Here is a 20,074-nt window from a genome sequence, read left to right on the forward strand (position 1 = left end):
TAATTCCAATTTAACTTGTAAAGTCTGCCATATAAATTAATGATGGTAACTAGCCTGCATTAGTATATTTAGTGCATGTAATAGAGAACTATAGTGACTGGAGGGGAGTGAGTTCTATTGCCTTGTAAAGTATACTTTATCTGTAATTAATATAGCCACTCCTATTTTCTTTTTATTCGTGTTCACATAGTGTATTTTTTTTTCATCCTGTTACTTTCAACCTACTTTTATTGTTGTATTTGAAGTGAGTTTCTTGTAGACAGCATACAGTGTAGTTATATATTTTTATATCAACTTTGCCAATAACTTGTTTTTGTTTTTGAGACGGAGTCTTGCTTTGTCACCCAGGCTGGAGTGCAGTGGCACAATCTCAGCTCACTGCAACCTCCGCCTCCTGGGTTTAAGCGAGTCTCCTGCCTCAGTCTCCCAGGTAGCTGGGATTACAGGTGCACACTACCATGCCCAGGTAACTTTTGTATTTTTAGTAGAGACAGGGTTTTACCATGCTGGCCAGGCTGGTCTCGAATGCTGATCTCAAGTGATCCGCCCACCTCAGCCTTCCAAAGTGCTAGGATTACAGGTGTGAGCCACTGCATCTGGCCAACCAATCTTATAACTTTTTTTTTTTTTTTTTTTTTTTTTGAGATGGAGTCTTGCCGTGTCGCCCAGGCTGGAGTGCAGGGGTGCTATCTCGGCTCACTGCAAGGTCCACCTGCTGAGTTCACACCATTCTCCTGCCTCAGCCTCCCAAGTAGATGGGACTACAGGCGCCTGCCACCACACCCGGCTAATTTTTTGTATTTTTAGTAGAGACGGGGTTTCCCCATGTTATCCAGGATGGTCTCAATCTCCTGATCTCGTGATCCGCCCTCCTCCACCTCCCAAAGTGCTGGTATTGCAGGCATGAGCCACTGCGCCCGGCCCCAATCTTTAACTTTTAAATGATATATTTAGATCATTTACATTTAAGGTAATTGTTGATATGGTAGTGGTTACATGTGCCGTTTTATTTTGTTTGTTTCTTTTGTTTCTTGTTTCTTTTTTCTTGCCTATTTGTAGTTTACTTGAAGAATTTTTAGGGTTTCATGTTGACTTATATATATTATTTTAAAGTATATTGTTTTGTTCTGTTTTCTTAGCGTTTGCTTATGGTATTACAGTATACATGTGTTGGCCATGTGAGGCCAGGAGTTTGAGACCAGCCTGGGCAATATAACAAGACCTCTGCCCTTTTGTAGAGACCATTTTTTGGTCTCTACAAAAAATTTAAAAATTAGCTAGAAATGGTGGCATGTGCCTGTACTCCTAGGTACTTGGGAGGGAGCAGGAGGATTGCTTGAGCCCAGAAGTTTGAGGTTGCAGTGAGCTATGATTAAACCACTGCACTCCAGCGTGGGCTACAGAGTGAGAGCCTATCTCAAAAAAAAAAACCAAACCCAAAACAATAAAAAAAATACTTGTGTCGCCTATCACATTTGACCTTTTCACTGCAAATTACTCTATATTTGAAATAATTTTATCTTTCTAGTAAAAAAGGGAGATTTCACCATATCTAATGTTACTTAATATAATACTTAATGTTACTTAATGTTAATATAATACTTAATGTTACTGGCTCAGAGACTTTGCCAAAGGATAGAAATAATTCATAAAACAGATAGCTCCTAATCTCTTCCCAAAGGAACTAACTCCATTTATACCAGAGCATGGAGAAGTTCAAGACTAAGGGCATTCTCAAGAACAGTGAAGGAAGTGGTGAAAGGCAACCAGAAGGAGATTCATGGATGTAATGAACATATAGTCTAGACTGCAGACAGTTTATAGAGAAGAAGCAGATAATATAAAAGCTGGGAAGAGCCTTCATGAGGTTAGAAGAAATATCAAAAATGAACCCCAGAAACTGTTCCTTCAAAGGAGCCAAAATTCGGATTACAGAGTAATGTATGCTCCAAAGCTTTCCTGAAAACAACAGAGTAATCAGCCAGCAGTTAATAGAGTTTAACAGCTGGGTGTGGTCAAGGAAAGAATAGAAAAAAGCCAAACTAATACCACTGTCATCCCAAAGTGACTGTAAGTATACCCAGAGCAGTGTCTCCATGAGGAGTAATATCAGATGCTTAGATGAAGGAGCATGGGCTGGAGAGGGAATAAAAAGACTTCACTAAAATAACTGATCCCATCACTAAACAAATAACTATGCGAATAACAATAACAAATCCCTGGTGAGGGGAGACCAGTACCCAGATACTGCATGGTCATCCCTCAGTATCCGTGGAAGATTGCTTCCAGGACCCTGTTGATACTCAAATCTGTGGATGTTCCAGTCCTTTATAAAAAATGGTGTAGTATTTATGAAACCTATGCACACCCTCCTGTATACTTTAAATCATCTCTAGATTACCTATAATACCTAATACAATGTAAATGCTATGTAGCTGTTATACTATATGGTTTCTGTATTTGTATTATTTTTTACTGTTGTATTATTATTTTTGTTGTCTTTTTCCTAAATATTTTTGATCCATGGTTGCTTGAATCTGAAGATGTAGAAGTTACAGAGGGCTGTATGTATATTATCTAAAATGTCTAATTTCTAACAAAGACATAAGGAGGCAGGTAAAGAAACAGGAAAATATTACCCATACATTGGAAAAACAAACAAACAACAGAAACTATAAGAGCAACCAGATGTCAGACTTAACTGAAAAGTACTTTGAAGTAGCCATTACAAATATGTTCACAGAACTAAAGAAAAACATGATTATAGAAGTAAAAGAGGCTATGAGGACAATATTACATCAAATAAAGATCAATAAAGAGATAGAAATTAGTTTTTAAAGAGAGCCAAACAGAAAATCTGGAGGTTAAAAGTAAAGTCACTGAACTAAAAAATGCACGAGAGGGGTTCACGTGTAGATCTGAACTGGCAGAAGAAAGAATTTGCAAATCTGAAAAACGATCAATAGAGGTTATGTGAGCTAAAGAACAAAGAGAAGAAACAATGAAGAAAAGTTAACAGAGCTTCAGAGAAATGTGAGACATTAAATACACCAACATACATATAATGGAAGTACGAGAATTGGGAAGAGAGAAAAGAAAAGAAATATTCAAAGAAATAATGGCTGAAAACTTTTCCAAATTTATTGAAAAGCAGTAACTTATGTTTAAGAAGCTTAACAAATTACAAATAAGATAAACAAAGATCATAAACAGACATATCTCAGTAAAAATGCTGAAATTCAAAGACAAAAAGAAAATCTTGAACACAGCAAGAGAAAAACAACATATCACTTACAAGGAAATTGCAATAAAGTTACGTAAGAGCTGACTTCCCAGTGGAAACAATGAAGCCAGCAGGCAGTTGGATAACACATTTGAAATGAAAAACAAAACAAAACAAAACAAAAAAAACCCACCAACTAAGAATCCTATATCCAGAAAAGCTAGCTTTCAAAAATGAAGAAAGACTTTACCAAATAAACAAAATCTGCAAGAATGTGTTGCTAGCAGACCCACCTTACAAGAGACACTAAAAGAAGTTCTATGAATAGAAAGAATAAGGAAAAAGACAGTGATGTCTGCTGTTGACACTTATATTCCATATTATACCAGAGGCTCAAGTAAGAGAAAATGGGCAAAAAAAAAAAAAAAAAAAAAAAAAGCATCCAGATTGAAACAGAAGAAACTCTACCCCATTTACAGATGACATGATCCTTTATATTATTTTTTTAAAAAAAGCATCCAGATTGAAACAGAAGAAACTCTACCCCATTTGCAGATGACATGATCCTTTATATTATTTAAAAAAAAAAAGCATCCAGATTGAAACAGAAGAAACTCTACCCCTATTTGCAGATGACATGATCCTTTATATTATTTAAAAAAAACAAAAACAAAAAAACCCACTAAGGAATCTACTAAAAGATATTAGAACTAATAAATGAGACGTGTTTGGAAAGGTTGCAGGATACAAAGTCAACACACAAAAATCTATAAATTAGCAATATACAATCTAAAAAGTGAAACTAACAATTCCATTTATAATAGCACCAAAAGAACAAAATAGGAATAAATTTAACAAAAGAAATACAAAATGTATACTCTGAAAACTACAAAACATTGAAAGAAATTAAAGATCTAAATAAATAGGAAAGCATACCATGCTCACAGATCAGAAGATTTAACATTGTTAAGATGACAGTGCTCGTTAATCTATAGATTCAATGCAACCTATATCAGAATCTCAGCAGACTTCTTCGTAGAAATTGACAAGCTAACTCCAAAATTCATATGGAATTTGATAGCCATATGGATAGCCAAAACAATCTTTAAAAAAAAGAAGTAAAAATCACAGGCAGGAGCCCCAGCATGGTGGCTCCTCCCTGTAATTCCAGCACTTTGTGGGGCTGAGGCAGGTGGACCACCTGAGGTCAGGATTTCGACACCAGACTGGCCAACATGGTGAAACCCTGTCTCTACTAAAAATACAAAAATTAACTGGCCATGATGGTACATGGCTGTAATCCCAGCTACTCGGGAGGCTGAGGCAGGAGAATCACTTGTACCTGAGAGGCGGAGGTTGCAGTGAACTGAGATTGCACACTGCACTCTAGCCTGGGTGACAGAGCAAGGCGTGGTCTCAAAAAAAAAAAAAAAAAAAAAAAAGAAGAAGGAGAGGACTCAAATGCTTCCTGATTTCAAAATTTACTACAAACCAATGGTAATCAAAACAGTATGGTACCGGCATAAGACATATAGATCAATGGAACAGAATTGAAAGTCCAGAAATAAAACCGTACAACTATGGTCAACTGCTTTTTGAGAAAGATGCCAAGATCATTCAATGGGGGAAAAATAGTCTTTTTAACAAATTCTGTTGGGACAAATGAATAGATATGTGCAAAGGAATGAAGTGAGACCCTTACATCACACCGTATACAAAATTAACTCAAATGAATCAAACATTTACACTTAGAGGTAAAACTATCAAACTCTTAGAAAAAAACTTAGGGTAAATCTCTAACATACTGGATTTGGCAAAGGATTCTTGGATATAACAATGAAAGCATGAGCAACAAAAAGAAAATAGAAAAGTTAGATATCAAAAACTGCTGTATTCAATTTAATTAATTTATTTATTTGAGATGGAGTCTTGCTCTGTCACCCAGGCTAGCGTGTAGTGGCGCGGTCTTGGCTCACTGCAACTTACGCCTCCTGGGTTCAAGCAATTCTCCTGCTTCAGCCTCCCGAGTAGCTGGGATTACAGGCGCGCACCATCATGCCCGGCTAATTTTTTTTTTTTTTTTGTAGAGATGGGTTTTCACCATGTTGGCCAAGCTGGTCTCAAACTGCTGACTTCAAGTGATCCACCTACCTTGGCCTCCCAAAGTGCTGGGATTACAGGCGGGAGCCACTGTGCCCAGCTAACTGCTGTGTTTTAAAAGATACCATCAAGAAAGTAAAAAGACAATTCAGAGAATGGGAAATAATACTTGCAAATTACATATCCGAAGCAACTGTACCATTTTACATTCCCACCAGCAAATATAAACTGTACCATTTTACATTCCCACCACCAGAAATAAAACCATACATGTACATGTAAAATGGTACAGATATATGAATTTTTATGTATATATATAATATATATATATAAACTCTTATAACTCAATGGTAAATAGACATATAACCCAATTTTAAAATGGGTAAAAGATCCGAATAGCCATTTCTTCAGGGAAAATATATAAAAGATACAAAAAGCACATGAAAACATGCTAAACATCATTAGTTATCAGGTAAGTACACATCAGAATCACAGTGAAATATACTTTACACAAAGCAGACTGCCTAGAATCAATGTAACAGAATAACAAGTGTTGACATGGATGTAGAGAAACAGGAATCCTCATACACTGCTGGTGGGAATGTAAAATGGTACTGTTGCTTTGGAAAACACGTCAGTTTATCAAACAATTAAATTAAACAAAGAATTAACATATGATCCTGAGATTCCACTCCTAGGTATATATACAAGAGAACTGAATACCAAAAAACTTGCATACAAATATTTTCAGCAGCATTATTCGTAATAGCCAATAGGTGAAACAATCCAAATTCATATCAATGGACAAACAGATAAACAAAATGTGAATTTTAATTAGCCATAAAAGGAATGAAGTACTAACACATGCTACAAGATGGATGAACCTCAAAAAGATTACATTAAGTTCAAGAAGCCAGTTACAGAAGACCACGTATTATATGATTTATTTCATATCAAAGTCCAAAGTACAGATATCTACAGACAGAAAATAACTAGTGGTTACTTGGGGCTGGGGGTCGGAAACTGAATGAATGGGTGCAAGGAGTAGTAGATCATATTATGGGGTTTCCTTTTGAAGTGAAGTGTTCTAAAATCAATTGTTATGATGGCTGAACATATCTGTGAATATATTAAATAACATTACATTGTACATTTTAAATGTGTTCATTGAATGCTTAGTCAATTATATTTTGATAAAGCTCTTTAAGAAAAAAAAATTCGGCCGGGAGCGGTGGCTCACACCTGTAATCCCAGCACTTTGGGAGGCCAAGGCGGGCGTTCTTGGCTCACTGCAACTTACGCCTCCTGGGTTCAAGCAATTCTCCTGCTTCAGCCTCCCGAGTAGCTGGGATTACAGGCGCGCACCATCACGCCCGGCTAATTTTTTTTTTTTTTTTTTTGTAGAGATGGGTTTTCACCATGTTGGCCAAGCTGGTCTCAAACTCCTGACTTCAAGTGATCCACCTACCTTGTTGTAAAACTATAAAAATATACAATAGCGTGATAAATACCATATTCCAGATAGTGGCTCTGGGGATGTGGAGAGAAGAATGTTGGTATTATTTCATAGAAAATAATCTAAAAGAAATATGGCGGCTGGGCACAGTGGCTCACGCCTGTAATCCCAGCACTTTGGGAGGCTGAGGCGGGTGGATCACGAGGTCAAGAGATCGAGACCATCCTGGCTAACACGGTGAAACCCCATCTCTACTAAAAATACAAAAAATTAGCTGGGCATGGTGGCAGGCGCCTGTAGTCCCAGCTACTTGGGAGGCTGAGGCAGGAGAATCGCGTGAACCCGGGAGGCGGAGCTTGCAGTGAACCAAGATCACGCCACTGCACTCCAGCCTGGGCAACAGAGGGAGACTCTGTCTCAAAAAAAAAAGAAAAAAAAATTTCAGGCCGAGCACAGTGGCTCACACCTATAATCCTGACACTTTGGTAGGCCAAGGCGGGAGAATCACTTGAGGCCAGGTGTTCGACACCAGTGTGGGCAACATGGCAAGACCCCAACTCTACAAAAAAAAATTTTTTTTAATTAGCCAGGTATGGTGGCATATGCTTGTAGTCTCAGCTGAGGCTAAGGCGGCAGAATTGCCTGGTGTACTTAAGCCTGGGCAACAGAGCGAGACCTTGTCTCTAAATAAATAAATAAAATTTAAATATAAAAAATATTCCAGGGCATTAAAAAAAAACTTTCAAAATTCTTTCTTGGAAATACACATAATGCTCAAAGAAAAACCTGGCAAACCCTGCACACAAAAAAGAAAATTACAGACTCAAATCACATTTGGTTATCAATATATTGTATTGTCTAACCTCATACCAGTTTAAATTCCAAAAGACTTAAATACAAAAATTATAAACTGTGATGGAAAATCTGGAAGCATTAAAGACCACACTGATAAATTCAACTACATATAAACAAATAGTGTTTTGCACAGAAAACCCCATGAAGTCAAAAGACAAATAAACTGGAAAAAAATCTGCAAATCATGAAATGCACAGAATGCCAATTATCCTGACAGTGTAAGAATTCCCAGAAATTGATCCAATAGGAAAGTGGAAAATGGATACAGATAGCACACAAAAAGTGAATTACAAAGGGCACTAAAACATATAAATAGTTTCTCAAACTCACTCTTAATAAGGGAAATGAAAAATGAAAAAAATACTGAGATAACATCCACCCGCCCCTATCACATTGGCAAAAATCCAACTGCTTGAAAATATACTGGTGGGAAGGGGGCACTGTGAGGAAGCTGGGACTCGTACATTACTGGTAGGAAAATAAATCGAAAATCCCGATAAGATGAAAACTTGGCAGTATCTGTCAAAACTGACATAGCAGTCATACTTCTGGAAATTTATCCTACAGATACACATACAAAATGACACTATATAGGCTTATTCACTGCATTTTGTTTGAATTTTAAAAAAAGACTGGAAACAACCTTACAGGGGATTCATTACATAAATTACGATTCTGGCGTACTTTATAGAGTTTACAGGTTCAGTTCCAGACCACTGAAATAAAGTGAATATCACAACAGAGGAAGTCACACCAAAGTTTTGGTTTCCCAGTGCATATAAAAGTTATGTTTATATTATACTGCTGTCTATTATGTGTGTAATTGTATTATGTCTAAAAAATGTACATACCTTAATTTAAAATACTTCATTGCTAAAAAATGCTAATGACCATCTGAGCCTTCAGAGAGGTGTAATCTTTTTGCTGGTGGAGGGTCTTGTCTCAATGTTGATGGCTGTTGACTGGTCAGGTTGGTGGATACTGAAGGTTGGGGTGGTTACAGCATTTTCTTAAAGTAAGACAACAGTGAAGTTGGCTGCATGGATTGATTTTTCCTTCTGTAAAAGATTTCTTTGTAGCATGGAATGCTGTTTTACAACATTTTACCCACAGTAGAACTTCTTTGAAAATGGAACTCAATCTTTTAAACTTGCCATTGCTTTATCAACTAAGTTTATATAATACTCCAAATTGCTTGTTGTTATTTCAACAACATCCACAGGACAGGGCACTATTACTTCATTAGAAGATTCCATCTCAAGAAACCACATTCGTTGCTCATCGATGAGAAGCAACTCCTCATCTAGTCAAGTTTTATCATAAGATAGTTATTTCTCTCACTGAAGACCTAAACCACTCAAAGTCATCCATAGAGGTTGGAATCCACCTCTTCCAAGCTCCTATTAATGTTGATATTTTGACCTCCTCCCATGAATCAAAAATGTTCTGAATGCATCTAGAACAGTGAATCCTTTCCAGAAGATTGACTTTGCCCAAATCCATTAGAGAAATCATTATGGCAGCTGTAGCCTTACAAAATGCATTTTTTTTCTTTTTCTTTTTCTTTTTTTTTTTTTTTTTTGAGACATAGTCTGTCAGCCAGGCTGGAATGCAGTGACACAATCATAGTTCACTGCAGCCTCAACCTCCTGGCTCAAGCAGTCCTCCCACCTCAGCCTCCCAAGTAGCTGAGACTACAGGCATGAGCCATAGCATGCCTGGCTAATTTTTAAAAAAAAATTTTTGTAGAGACAGGGTCTCACCATGTTGCCCAGACTGGTCTCAAACTCCTGGGCTCAAACAATCCACCTGCCACAGCCTCCCAAAGTGCTGGGACTGCAGGCATGAGCCACCACACCCAGCCTAAAATTTATTTCTTAATAAGACCTGAAAGTTGAAATTATTCCTTGTTTCATGGCCTGCACAATGGATGTTATGTTAGCAGGCATGAAAACAATATTAATCTTGTATATCTCCATCACAGCTCTTGGGTGACTAGGTGCATTGTCAGTGGGTAGTAATATTTTGAAAGGAATCTTTTTTTTTTTTTATGAGCAGTAGGTCTCAATAGTGGGCTTAAAACCTTCAGTAAACCATGCTGTGAACAGATGTGGTGTCATCCAGGCTTTGTTGTTTCATTTATAGAGCACAGGCAGAGTAGATTTAGCATCCTTTTTAAGGACCCTAGCATTTTGCGAATGGTAAATGAACATCAGCTTCAACTTAAACTCAGCAACTGCATTAGTCCCTAACAAGAGAGTCAGTCTGTTCTTTGAAGCTTTGAAGCCAGGCATTGACTTCTTTATCTATGAAAGTCCTAGATGGCATCTTCTTCCAATAAAAGTCTATTTTGTCTACATTGAAAATCTGGTGTTTAGTGTAGCCACCTTCATCAATGATCTTAGGTAGATCTACTGGATAACTTGCTGCAGCTTCTCCGTCAGCACTTGCTGTTTTGTTTTGCACTTTGACATTCTGTAGATGGTTTCTTTCCTTAAACCGCATGAACCAACCTCTGCTAGCTTCCAACTTTTCTTCTGCAGATTCCTCACTCTCCTGGCCTTCATAGAAATGAAGTTTATTAACTGGCCTAATTTCAGTATCATTGTGTCTTTGGAAACAAGCAGGCCCAAGGAGAGGGAGAGAGATGGGAGAATGTCCAGTTCGTGAAGCAGTCAGAGCACACACAACATTTATTGATTAAGTACATCATCTTACACGAGCATGGTTTGTGGTGGCCCAAAACAATTATAATAGTAACATCAAAGATCACTGATCACCGATTAAAGTAACAGATATAATAATAAAAAAAAACTTTGAATTATTGTGAGAATCATCAAAATGTGACACAGACATAATGTGAGCGCACACTGTTGGAAAAATGGTGCCTATAGACTTACTCGACGTGGGGTTGCCAGAATCTTCAATTTGTAAAAAACACTTTGGGAGGCCAAGGAGTGCAGATCACCAGAGGTCAGGAGTTTGAGACCAGCCTGGCCAACATGATGAAACCCTGTCTCTACTAAAAATACAAAAATAAACCAGGTGTGTTGGTGGGTGCCTATAATCCTGCTACTCGGGAGGCTGAGGCAGGGAGAATTGCTTGAACCCAGGAAGTGGAGGTTGCAGTGAACCAAGATTGCACCACTGCACTCCAGCCTGGGTAACAGAGCGAGACTCCGTCTCAAAAAAACAAAAAACAAAAACAAACAGACAAACAAAAAAAACCACTAGTACTGAGAAGCACAATAAAGCAAAGTGTAATAAAACAAGGTATACCTGTATCACTGTAGAATGAAGAAGCAATTTAATTTTATGTACTGACTATATTAAAAAGATCTCTAAGATACATTGTTAAAGGTAGGGGGGAAAGCAAGGTGCATGTGTTATGTTTTACAAGTGTGTAAAGAGGGGAGGTATAAGAATCCATATTTAAATTTTCTTGTATTTGTGGAGACTCTGACAATATATAAGAAACTAAGCTTTTGTTAATGGCAAGGGAGAACTAGACAGAGGACAAGGAAAGAGGACAAGTTATTCACTCTAACTTTTTATACTGGTCAGTTTTTAATGAATGCTTTCTCTATTCAAAAAAATAAAATATAGACCAGGTGCAGTGGCTCATGCCTATAATCTCAGTGCTTTGGGATTCTGAGATGGGAGAATTGCTTTAGCTCAGGAGTTCAAGGTTACAGGCATCATGCCACCGCACTTCAGCCTGGGTGACAGAACAAGACGCTGTCTCTAATAAAAAAATTAATAAACTGGCTGTGTTTGGTGGCTCATGCCTGTAATCCCAGATCTTTGGGAGGCCAAGGCAGGGGGACTGCTTGAAGCCAGAGTTCAAGATCACCCTGGACTATAAAGCAAGACCCTGTCTCTACAAAAATAGTAAAATTAGCTGAGTGTGGTGGCATATGCTTGTATTCCCAACTACTCTGAAGGTTGGGGCAAGAGGATTGCTTGAGCCTAGGAGTTCAAGGCTGCAGTGAGCCATGATCACACCATTGCACTCTACCTTGGGTGACACAGCAAGACCTTGCCTAAAATTAATTAATATAGTGTAATGTAATAATTGATTCACAAATAAAAATGCCATTGATACAGACCTTAGAAACTGGAACCTTGCAGAAATAGGAAGTATCTAGGGTGGGGTAAGTGACAGACTTCTCTGACAGACCCCTGCTTTAGGCACTGAGTGCTCACAGAGTCGGGGTAAGGGGTTGGGGAGCAGCCTAAGGTCCTCACAGCTTGCCTCGCTTGGTGGTGGAGTCACTGCCTCACAAGCCAGGGCAAGGGCTATCAGTACTTCAGTATACTCAGTGGTACTGTGCCCAAGGTAGAGCTTTGTCCACAAACTGGGGGCTGGGCAGAATAAGAGAGCTCTCACATCCATACTGCTCTTGCCCAGAACTTAGCCTTAGCAGTAGGTAGCTGAGGGCAGGATGATATAATCTGAAGTCTGGTTTCTCCTGAGAAGAAAACCTTTCAACTGGGAGCTGGCAGAGAAGGAATCCCGAGTTCTTCTTCACTGCAGCCATCTGGAATGGAATGTACCCCTTGCTGAGCTAGTAGTGGGGAAGGAGGAAATGCTCTTGGTTTAAATACCACAGATGTTGCCTTTCTCAATGAATTTTTTGAGATTTTATTGAGTAGATGTTTTTTCATTTACTATTTGCCCTTGGCATGATTTCTGGAGCCTTTCAATGGTGGTTTTATAATTTTTACCAGCTTCACTGGGTTAGGGGGCCAGCAGAGCCCATGCCGCCGTGCCAGATATCAGTATTTGGAATGGCTTTAAGTACATTGGAATTACTTTCTTTTTAAGAGACTGTAGAATTCTCCGATGCAACTATCTGAGCCTGCTATTTTTTGGCAAAGGGGTACAGCTCCTGAAATTTTTATCTGTGGAAATTTGTCTATTTACATTTTTTCTCTTTTCTGGGGTCAATATTGATAAGTAATAATTTCCTAGAAAATTACCTATTTGATCCAGATTTTAAACTTATTTGCATATAATTGAGCAAAGTCATATTATGATTATCTTAATTTTTTCTCTGTGTGCTTATTTCTTTAGAAGCTCCTTTTTATATGTGCTTTAAGAATTACTTAATTGTGGTCGGGTCTGGTGGCTCACACCTGTAATCCCTTTGGGAGGCCAAGGCTGGTGGGTCCCTTGAGGTCAGGAGTTCAAAACCAGCCTGGCCAACATGGTGAAACCCTGTCTGTGCTAAAAATACAAAAAAATTAGCCGGGCATGATGACAGGCCCCTGTAATCCCACCTACTCGGGAGGCTGAGGCAGGAGAATCACTTAAACCCAGGAGGTGGAGGTTGCAGTGAGCTGAGATTGCGCCACTGTACTCCAGCCTGGAGACAGAGTGAGACTCCATCTCAAAATAATAATAATAATAAAATAATAATAACTGTAATTCACTAATGAAATAAATACTAGAAATTATTCCCCCCACAAACCTCAGTGCTTAAGATGTATTATAATCAGAATCTTAAAATTTCCATAATAATTACTGAATTTTTACTGTTCATTATGAACTTTACAGTTGTGATTTATTTAATCTTAACAACAGCCTTATGAGGTATATACTAATAGAATCATTATTTTATGGATGAGGAGACTGAGTCACAGAGATTATGTAGCCTGTCTAATTATATACTTAGATGTCATAATTTTAACAACTTTGTTGGCTACAAGAAATTTAAAATTATGTAAGGCTATTAAATAAATAGATCTGTTTGCTTCCTAACGTCTTAACCTAAATCACCGTCTCAAAAAGTAATATAATTCTTAGTTGTCTATAACAACATATTTTAACTCATGAATTATTTCAGTGAAGATAGTAGTGGGGAAAGAGTGTTACCAAAAATTTCCTTCCTTAGCTACCAATTTAAATTTATAGTTGGCATAGGAAATTTTATTTTAACCCTTTTCTCATTTACCCCGAGAATACTTGCTGGTGGTGCTTGCAGCTGTAGCATTTACCCCAAGATAACTTTGCCAGGAAATATCTTGCTTTGATTATTATTTTTGCATTGCTCTAGTATATTGACTTTGGAAACAAAAGACATTATTCTATTTATAGCATTCTGTTTTTAGTAGTGGTATTTCCGTTTACAAAATATAGTAATTCTCAATTGCTGAAAATGTCAGATCCTAGAAGCTAGCATTCCTATGTGTGATGTTAACATAGTTCTCAAAAACAGTTTTTATATTTTATTTTCACATTGAAAATCACTCAGATTTGTTTCAGCCTCAAAGAGCATGTTTATATAAAATTAAATGAATGCAGACAGCAAGCTACACTTTTTTTTTTTCTAAATGGGAAAAGGGTTAAAAGAATGTTTACGTTTGGAAAGTCAATGTAACAATTATGGCATTATAAAGAAAAATTTAGAAAATGTAAAAAAAAAACCCATAAATCACCACCCTAGCACTTTAGTTTTATTTTTGCCTATCACCTTCAAGTTCTTGTCCACACACATTATTTTGTGTAGGTAGAATAATAATGTATCTTTTTTTGTATCCTGTATTTGACAAAGTGAGCTATTAAAAATTATTTTAAAAGAAGGCAGTTAAAAAATTCAAACAAAAAATGTTCTTTGTCTTTATAATTTTCAACAGCTTTTATGTAAGTTTAAGGAGTTGTGTGAATATTTTGGCGAAGTTGGGGATACATAAAAGCACATTACCTTTTGTTTCTGACCTCTTATGCTAGTCCTTTCATCCTAAGTATTTGTATGGAAAGGATTATTTGCCTGTAAAGTCAAGTCCAGTGGATAATTTGGTTTGAAAGCTCTTGTATAACACAATCATAGACAAAAGATTTGTTTTTCTTTATGAACTTTGTTAATGCAATGTTTTAGTTGCATTTCTGAAATGAGAAATAAACTAAGAAAGATAGGAATTTGAGGAATAAAAGTTTAGAGTTTCATCAGTATTAAAAAAAACTTCTCTTTAGACAAGACTGAGTAAATGTGTGTGACTACTGCCCTCTTGGGTTGGTATAAGGGACATGTATTTAAAAATAATTTGTGCTGAGATTTATCTTTCTTCTTTCAAAGGTGTTAAAATCATCACACAACAGGTTCAACCAAGTAAAATCTTACCCAAACCAGTGACAGCAACTCTACCCACCAGTAGCAATTCCCCTATTATGGTGGTTAGCAGTAATGGTGCAATTATGACAACTAAACTGGTAACCACTCCTACTGGTAAGTTCTCTTGAGCATCAGTTCATTTATTCATCATACATTCATCAAACAGTTTCTCTGTACCAGCAATATGCTTGACACTTGGGATATAGAGATTAATGGGACAGTTTTTCAAAGAGGCCTTTCTTGATTCTCACACCCCTACTGACTGCCCTGACGTTAACTTTCTTTTGTTATTCTTTCTAATGATCCTTTGTTCTTTTCCTTTATAGCACTTCCCATAATTTCTTAGGTATCTAGTTGTATATTGATTTGTTTGATATTGTTCCTTTTATTGGACCATAAGCTCTGTGAGCGTAAGGGACCATATCCTTTTTATTTACCACATATATAGAGCTAGTCTGTAAGTAGGTGCTCAGTCAGGATTTGCTGAATGAATTAAAACAGTCCCAACCCACAAGGATTTCACTCTGATGAAGTTGAGAAGAGTATATGTTACATTACAGTTTAGTAACCGTTACTGAGACTGAGGGAAGCACAGAATGGTATTGTGCCCTGATAGGCAAGCAACCAGCATATGCTGGAGGAAGTGACAGTGTTGAACATTTTGGATAGTAACACTATCTAAAATGTGACCTTGAGCAGATTACTTAATCTCTCTAAATCTTTTTCTTTGTTTATTTGTTTTTGTTTTTTTCCTTGTTTATTTAAATGGGATAATAATACCTATGCCATAACGTTATTATAAATACTAAATGAAATCAGGTATGTAGAAAGTCCCCGGCATAGTGCTCAATAGTTGTCACTATTAATATTATAATTAGCCATTACCGTTATTTTAAATGTATGACTCTTTAACCAAACTTTTTGAGGATGGCTAGTATTTAGATGACAGAATTTAAATAGTGTAAAATGATACCTGTCTCAAGCTTATAAGCTGTCATTTATTGGCCAGTGTGTAAAAGTCATTACAAACATTGCACTTCATATCCTTTAGGCTTTATTATCTCCATTTTCAGCAACTTGCCCAAGGTCATGTAGCCAAAGAGAGGCAGAACTGGGGATTGAACCAGTTTGACTCCAAAACCTGTGCTTTCTTTTGTTTTTTAAATTGCAGTAAAATATATATAACATGAAATTTACCATTTTCAAATATATAGTTCATTGGCATTAAGTACATTCACATTGTTGTATAACCATCAACACCATCTATCTCCAAAACGTTTTCATCTTCCGAAACTGAAACTCTGTGCTCATTCAACAATAATGCTTCATTTCCCCACTTTCTCAAGTCCCTGGCATCACCATTCTACCTTTTGTCTCTATGCAAAGCCTGTGCTTTTAAACACTATTATTCTTTAGTATTTTTATCATACTTCCCCTAAACTTTTCTAAATAGATAACAGTGTTATGCATATATGATTCTTCATGTTATGGAAAAGTAGTGAAGAATAATATTTTGTCTATTTATGTGTCTGTGTTATAATAAGTGTTTCTTTTTTTAACAAAAACTTAATTTGAAATTTTTCCAGATGTAATTTGCCAAATTCAAACTATGTATCCATATAGCATATTTACTTTGCACTAGTTTTGTGGGGTTTTTTTTTTTCATTCAGATGTATGCTTATAACCAATTTAAACTAATTCTACTTATTGTTCCTCCCGTTCTCCCTTTTTGGGTAATGGTTGTATTTTTCAAAGGTGAATAACTTGGTAAAAGCATTTTTTTGGGGGGGGAGGAGGCGAGTATTGAAAATGGCTATCAAAGTGGTCCGTGAATTCGATTATCATGAAAGATTTCTTCAAGTGAAGATGATGTTATCTTAGTCATTTTTTTTTCATTCTCCCTAAGGCTATTGATGCTTAATTTAGGAATAGCCTTTCTGAGTTACTGGATTTGTAAGAAACTACAACAGACTCATGTAGTTAGCTTTTAATTCCTGTTTGGAGAAAAGAAAAAAGCGTTAGAAATAGTGGGGAAGGGTATAAAATCTTTTGAGACACATGAAGAAAAATAGTCTAACAGGTCTAAAGTTGAGGAAATAGGTAAATAGAGAAAATTTTAGGCTAAAGAGAAATATTCCTGGCAACTCTAGGCAGCTTTAACTTTAATCTTTACTAAAATGATAGAATACCCAACCCTTTAAAGGTGGACGTATATTTAGAGGGTAGCAGAGTACAAAGCAATGAAAGTTTGTAAAACTTTAGGCAAACAATACTGCCTTATTTGCTCAATGCCAACATTGGGTTTGGCACTAAGACAGCATAAAACAGATGCAGAGACCTTAAAATCTATGACAGAAATATCTAAAATACTCTGGCAGGAAAGATGATTAAATTTGTTTCTTTTGGCATAAAACTAGTAGAAGAAGGGTAGTGGAAGAAGGGAACAGAGTTAACTCTACTTTTTCTTGGGTTAGTAATTTGATGCAACACATCACAAAATTTTATGTGTAAAATTAATTTAAATTGACTTGGCTGTAGTACTTGCTATATGTGTTGAAAACTGGCTGTAAAATTATAAATTAATGTCTTGACACCTTGAAATTCCATTTTCAAGTTATAGCAATGTAGATTATATGGAATTACAGTTAAACTGTATTAATTATCATTCTTCTGTAAGCAATGACAAGTTTTTCTTTTGGCTTTTCCCTTTCTATAGGCACACAAGCAACCTATACCCGGCCAACAGTGAGCCCATCCATTGGTCGGATGGCTGCAACCCCTGGAGCTGCAACCTATGTGAAAACTACGAGTGGTAGCATCATTACAGTAGTACCCAAATCATTAGCTACCTTGGGGGGCAAGATAATTAGCAGTAATATAGTTTCTGGTAGGTATATCTGAAATATGTTAAAGGTATAGGTGGCCTTCATTGAGAGGAAAAAAAAAACTTACTTCATTGAAGGATTATATTTGATCTCAATTTTTTGCTTAGAAATCTAAAGCTTTGTTTTAGTCCTTATGTTTCACGATTAAATAAAGTTTTTAGTTTTAATATTCAATATTCACATATAAAGCTTTTGATAGTTTTAAAATGGAAAGAACCTTTAGTTGCTTTTAGTCAAAGTGGAAAGATTATAGTTTAAATTTGCATAGAGATTTTTCATTTGCAAAGTATCCTCCTATTTGTCAACCTATTCAGACCCCAAAACAACTCTGAGGTGGTTGCTATTGTGCTGAATTTACAAATGAAGATAGATTTGGCTTTAGAGAGATCAAATTGACCTGTCCAAGACCAATTAGAGTTAGAAAGTGGAAGAACTCTTATTTGTTCTGAATATGTTTTAGGGAACATATCTCATAATTTCAATTACTGATGTCACTTTAGTTTATTAAAAATAAAAATATTTGAATACTTTATTTGCCTTTTGCCATTTATATTAACTTTGCTTTTCAGAAATATTTTACTTTAATAGTGAAAGCCAAACATCTGCCTGTTTATTGGTATATTGAAACCATACCTGGTTTTTATTGGCTCATTAATCTCTGCAGTTCTTGGGTTGTGGACCCTAATGTGGAATGTTAAAATGGCATCTGTTTTCATCGATTATTATTTTTAATTAAAATGATGTAAATAATCCCTGATTAAGCAAGACTGTAGACTTTAATTGTCTACCATTTTTGTAGACAAGTCATATTTTGTATGCCCCAGGTGAGTTGTTCTAACATTTTAAAGTCAAGGGATTGAAGTTCCTGGCAGTAATTTGATGTTGCTGATAACTCAGGGAGTTAAAAAAAAAGCAAAGCAGAGCATGATATTGGCATAAAGTGTTATATTTAAAGCTGTTAATTTTGGCTCTACTTTTAAGTGTAAGTGAGAAAATCCGATGTTTGCCAGACTGAGGAGGGTGAAACCAGTAGGGAAAGAATCATTGTACTCCAGCTTTTAAGAGGATACTTTAAATAACACAGTTAAAACTTAAATTGTAATTTATTACTTGACAATATCTTTACATAGTATAAAGCACTTACTCAATTAAACATTTGTCAAAAAGGGATCTTGTATTTCATTGGTAGGTAGTTTTTTATGACCTTAAGGATTTTTCTTTACTTATACATGAATTTATAGTTTCATATAGCTTGAAGGAATGTTTGGATGTCATGAGTCCTCTATTTTCAGACCTAATGCATAATGTAGTTGCTTTGTACCTGGTTAGAGCAATACAAGCAAGCACATTTTCCTAAAAGCAGAGATGTCATTTGAAATTTATATATCTTATACATGTATAATGTGTTATCCATCTTTGTATTGAATTATAAAACCATTCATGTTAGTTGCTACTTCAAGTGCATGAGTGTACATGAGTAGAGACTTTTCCAGCACTATAGGATATACTTGGCATACAGTTTAAATAACTTTATTCATTGTGTGTTGCTCATTATGTCTCTATCTCTGCTTCATTGACACTTTTATTCCAAAGAACTTCTTCTGGTTGCTCTAAACTGATCCTTATGTTACATCTCACTATTCTTTATAAAGACAATTTTCTTATTTTATAATATTGTTGATCCATGATACTGGGATTATAGGTTAGTTTTAAAATCTTTCATTGCCTATTTATAGTAAACTGATAAGGCTGGTTGAATGAATTTACACAGTTTTCTGTCTTCATCCATGAGCAGATGCTTTTTCTAGGGTCCCATCTTCCCCAAACAAAAAAGAAGTACTTTCTTTTTTTTTTTTTTTTTTTTTTTAAGACAGAGTATCACTCTGTTGCCCAGGCCAGGGTGCAGTGGCATGATTGGCTCATTACAGCATCAGCCTCCTGGGCTCAAGCAATCCTGACACCTCAGCCTTCCAGGTAGCTAAGACTACAGGCCCACACCACCATGCTTGGCTAATTTTTGTAATTTTTCTAGAGACAGGGTTTTGCCATGTTACCCAGGCTGGTCTCAAACTCCTGAGCTCAAGCGATCTGCCCACCTTGGCCACCCAAAGTGCTGGGATTACAGGCATGAGCCACCATGCCTGGCTCTTTTCTTAAAATACACTCAAACATCTAGCTATAAGACTAGAAGGCTTAAAAAAAGATACTTTCCCTCTCATTGTGGGAGAATTTGGAAACTACAGCCAGGTTCAAAGAAAATTAAAAACCTTTGATTTTTACTATCCATAGGACTGTGTTAAAATTTAGGTATATTTCTTTTTATTCATTTTTCTATTCATTTGTTTGTATAAAGTGTGTGTGTGTGCGCGTATATATATATATATATATATTTTTTAATTGGGATCTAATATAGTCAGATTTTATCCGTGTTTCCTATAGT

At 36.3% G+C, this 20,074-nt stretch overlaps 1 protein-coding gene across 18 annotated transcripts in view; it reads left to right on the forward strand.

The window, feature by feature from the left end:
• EMSY (EMSY transcriptional repressor, BRCA2 interacting) overlaps positions 1-20,074 on the forward strand; it is a 108,694-nt gene that overhangs the window by 54,558 nt on the left and 34,062 nt on the right. For all 18 annotated transcript variants that reach the window (XM_055094701.2, XM_055094705.2, XM_034933404.3 and 15 more), the window contains 2 exons: positions 14,714-14,863; positions 17,466-17,636. In XM_055094701.2, the coding sequence (XP_054950676.1) occupies positions 14,714-14,863; positions 17,466-17,636 (321 nt within the window). The remainder of the gene's footprint in view (positions 1-14,713; positions 14,864-17,465; positions 17,637-20,074) is intronic.

The sequence above is a fragment of the Pan paniscus genome, chromosome 9 (genome assembly GCF_029289425.2).
Source record: "Pan paniscus chromosome 9, NHGRI_mPanPan1-v2.0_pri, whole genome shotgun sequence".
Classification (NCBI taxonomy): Eukaryota; Metazoa; Chordata; class Mammalia; order Primates; family Hominidae; genus Pan; species Pan paniscus.